Here is a 4,425-nt window from a genome sequence, read left to right on the forward strand (position 1 = left end):
TATATATATATACATATATATATAAATTCATGGAGACACTCTGAAAACATCTAAATCAGAAAACGTTTCAACTCAACACTCGAGTCCTCAGCATCCATTACCGGGAAAAATGGAGAGAAAAAGGAATGCATCAAGAGGAAATTACATGCTAACAGAATTACAGGAAAGTATTTAAAGGTCACAAACAATGTTTTCTTCATAATGTTGGCCACATTATAATTAAATTTTCTTAACTCAAGTAGCTAGAAAATAAATCACTCTATGAGCAGACAAAGATAACAGAAACGTCCAAACAACAAAAATACTCCAGAGTTAGAAAGACCAGATTTGAAATTGCTGAGCAGTTGTTGGTCCAGTGGAAATACACTAGGATCAACCTGAACTGCAACTGAATAATGTCTTAAAGGAAAAGGAATCAAACAAAGACCTGAACAATGGATCATGTTCTGAATCCCAGGTTTTCATCTGATAGATCCATGGAAATCACCCTGCTAGAGCTGAAATCCTATTAGTTTGGAGAACTTATTCAGGTTCTGACCAAAACAGTGACAATGAAGAACAATGCAGCCGAAGCGCTTATCTCACAGAACTGTCTGATTCCACTTTAGAGATCAGCTGTTCTGGTATCTGAAACTATTCTGGTATCTGAAGCTGAATTCTTCATGACAACAACGACTTCACTGAGCTTTAAAACCAGACGATTCACCCTTTAATAGACTAAAGCATGCTAATATATGGGAGTAGATTCTACAAGCTGAACAACTTGCCTTCACATCAAAAACTGCACTCACACTCAAGAGGTCTGGTGAAACTCAGGGATGCTTAAAGAAGGTCAGAGGTCACAGGGACCAATATTCTGTCTGTTTAAAGGATTAAACAGACAAGGACTATGTTGCTCATTTTCCCCTATCCAACCTAGAGACTGCAATAAATTAGAAAATCACTAAAAAGTTGATTTAACGAATATAGATTCTTCAGACACATGATAATGTTTTGAGAGTTTATTTCTATTAATTGTGAAGCACTGCTAATGAAAACCTGAAATTAAGCTTCTCAGAAAAATGAGAATATTACATAAAACCAGTAAAAAATAGATTAATAAGCATTTGTCCAGACAGCAAACATTGACAACCCACCCATAGAAGGTCAGCAACATAATTTCTGAAGAAACCCACTGTTCACAGTGCTGTTTATAAGCATATTGAAAGTTAAGTGGAAGGAAAATTTCAGAGATGTATGACTGGAAAAGCATAATCTATCTTCAGTTTATTTACTATTTAATAGTCCAGGGGCTTTGAATGCCTGAACAACAACAAAGTAATTTTCTTCTTAGCCCAGATAAGTAATCTCTGATGTGTTCTGTTCAGGATTTGTTTAATACATGGGATGCAATAACTGTGTCCCATGTAATGGATTTGTCTGTGTGTGGTAGTTTTCTAAGCATTGACTGTAGCCACAGTCCATACCTTGTAAAATCTTATTAAGTTTGCATGAAAACCTTTTACCTTCCACTCAACTTTTTATTAATATATTTAATAGAACAATAAGCTTCTGAGGGTTACTCTTCTTCTGTAAGTTCTCACTGAACTTTTCCTTTTTCCCCAAAACTGAATAATGTCTTTAAGGAAAATACATTTCTTCTGAAAATTCAAATTCTCTATTGTCGACAAGCTGGCCAGACGATGACCAGCTACAGAGTTCACAAATACTTCAGTCCAACCCTGATCTAAAACACAAATACAATAAATTGCACCGCTCGTGGTGACAGGATGTTGGAGGAGTTCTGTTACATTAGCTCTGATTTCCTCTGGTTTTGGATGATGTACCCCTATAAGTATATTTGCTCCTTTTTACTTTTGGACAGTTGAAATAATGTGTAAACACGTCAACAATGGAGTCGTTTTCACAACTGGGAGAAGCTAACTAGTGTCTCAAAAGCTCAAATACTTGAACTGAGAAGCAGCAAAAGCAGATCAGATGGATCAGCTGATAGTGTCATTCAGGACATGTTACTATGAAATTGTGTCTCTGCTGCACAGGAATAGAGCTGTTAGCATGTCAATACAGTCATAACACTGTCATCAGTAACAGTCTTCAGTCAGAGGCCTCTACAGATTCGTTGCAAGACTGACTACTACTGGAAATCCATTCTGCCCACAGTACTACCATCCACAATACAATAGTAGTTTGAGATTAATTTTTTTAAATCTCAAAATCTTTTATAATTTTTTTAAGATGAAAATAATTTGTCTGTTTCTACGTTAAAGAAGTCCACCAGGATCTATCAAATATGCGAGTTTAAATTTTTGAACTGAATCACTGAACTTTTTACATGGCTTTCAAATCCACCTGTAAAAAGGGGTCGCCTTGCGATTAAACCAAATGTGCGCACAAAGCGAAAAGGCGCAGCTCCACACTCTCTGCCTCAACATCCTGTTTCGCAAACTACAGAGACGATGCTGCAACGTGAGGGAGAAAAAAGAAAAAGAAAATATGCGCCGCTGCAAATTCAATCCACAGCTGCAGCTTCTTCCGGACTTATCCACAGCATTATTACTGCAACTACTTTGTGTTTAGTACTCGGTAATTGACATTTTCCTGAAGCACAACCCCCTCACAGTTTATCTGGCAGTAAAAACAAGTCATATCCTCTTCATATTTAGAGCAGCTTTGACAGCAAGGCGATGAGGAAGTGCACCAACTCCTCCTCTAACCCCCAAGTCTGGGGCATCAACCCGGCTGTAGGACCGGGGCTGTCTCGAAACGACACCCGGAGAGAGTTGCCACTAACATCCTTACCTTCCCGTGCTTTGAGCAACACGGTGTTGGCGACAATATTCTCCAGCTCCATGTCGATGCTGAGCCGGCTTCCAGCAGCAGCAGCAGCAGCTCCTGGTGATCCACCCCCCTCCGGGTAGTTTGTAGTTCCTGTACACCGTCCGCCACCTCCGCCTACCGCCCAGTCAACGAGGAAAACCCAAAACCTGTCTTTGCTTTCCCACAACCCCCGTGAAGCGCCCCTCCTCTCCTTTTCCTCCTCCCGTTTCTCCTCCTCCTCTACGCCCTGCTGCTGATGTCATAGAGGAGCAAAAACACAGAGCTCTCACTCTGTTCTCTATTTTTACCGCTGGACTAAAACATAGATGTCACGACAGACCTCTTACTCTGACCAATTTTCATTTTCTGTCTCAAAATTATTATCTTCAAAACCCAATTTAAAAGTTGCCTAACGCTCCGTTCCAGTTACCTGGGAAATGGGAACTCGGGGTTTGACGTAACACCCGACGTAACAGCGTCTTAGTTAGTTTCAACACGGCGACTCCTTTAGACCAGAGATGGGTAGATACCCAAAAATTAATAATAACTAATAGTAAGAGACAATATTAGCAATATTAGCTTCTACATTTTTCAGGGATAATATTTTTAGTGATATTTGTTGGAAAAATATTGATTTTTACCGAAAAAATACTTCATAAGTAATAAGATTTGAGAAGTGTCTAAAGATTTTGCATATATTATCCTGTTAATAGTAAATATAGATATTCTAATATCTATATTTCACGTGTTAATTCTGCCATAACTCTGAGGAAACCATCACTCCTCTCGTCTGGGGCTGCTCTTATATTCAAATGTTTTGAAAATATATATTTTTTATTTATGAAAGGAAAAGTGGAAACAGACATATTGTTCAACTCTAAAACAATATGTTTTTTTTCTGTATGAAGAAAGAAAGAACAAAAGAAAGAAAGAGAGAATGAAAGAAAGTTAGTTAGCATCCAGACATTTTACTCAAGTAAGAGCAGTGATACTTTATAAATATATTACTCAAGTAAAGGCAAAAATACAGTGTTGTAAAGGAATAATCAGTTTCCAAACTGTTCCCACTGCTAGGTTCTCTTATTATTCTATAACAATATATCCTTTAACTAGAAAACTATCACCATCATGAATTTCATTGAATAATCAGGTATATTAAATCATCAAAAAGGTTTGTTTGTGAAGCTGAATCTCTTTGAGGTTCATCACTCATCCTGCAGGAAGTGGATTTTCCTGCCCCAGTCAATAAAGTCAGGATCACAGTGTATTAAAGGTGCATTAGGAATGGCATTCATGGTTTTGTCATTCATTTTGATAATAGTACAGATAGGTCAGAGAGTTGAAAATTATTGATTGGCTTCTATAATTATCCCTCCTTGCTCATTAAAGGGGTTGAACTAAGCAAAAAATAATATATCAGGAAAATCTATTGGGCTGGGTTTTAGACCAGCTTGTGTGCATAACACCATGCTGAATTAGTTGTGTAAAAATGAAACAATATAACACATATTATAAAACTTATATTATGTGTTATAACATCCACCGGCAAAGTTTACACAGGAGGTAAAGACTATTATTTATATTCTTTCACTCTGTCAAAAGTAAGAT

At 37.5% G+C, this 4,425-nt stretch overlaps 1 protein-coding gene across 1 annotated transcript in view; it reads right to left on the reverse strand.

The window, feature by feature from the left end:
* The window catches only part of grk6 (G protein-coupled receptor kinase 6), a 59,068-nt gene extending 55,835 nt beyond the window's left edge, over positions 1–3,233 (reverse strand). The window contains exon 1 of the mRNA XM_007565485.2: positions 2,800–3,233. Within this exon, the coding sequence (XP_007565547.1) occupies positions 2,800–2,851 (52 nt within the window). The 5' untranslated portion in view covers positions 2,852–3,233. The remainder of the gene's footprint in view (positions 1–2,799) is intronic.
* Positions 3,234–4,425: the final 1,192 nt, after the last annotated feature.

Source organism: Poecilia formosa, unplaced genomic scaffold (genome assembly GCF_000485575.1).
Source record: "Poecilia formosa unplaced genomic scaffold, Poecilia_formosa-5.1.2 Scaffold177, whole genome shotgun sequence".
Taxonomy (NCBI): Eukaryota; Metazoa; Chordata; class Actinopteri; order Cyprinodontiformes; family Poeciliidae; genus Poecilia; species Poecilia formosa.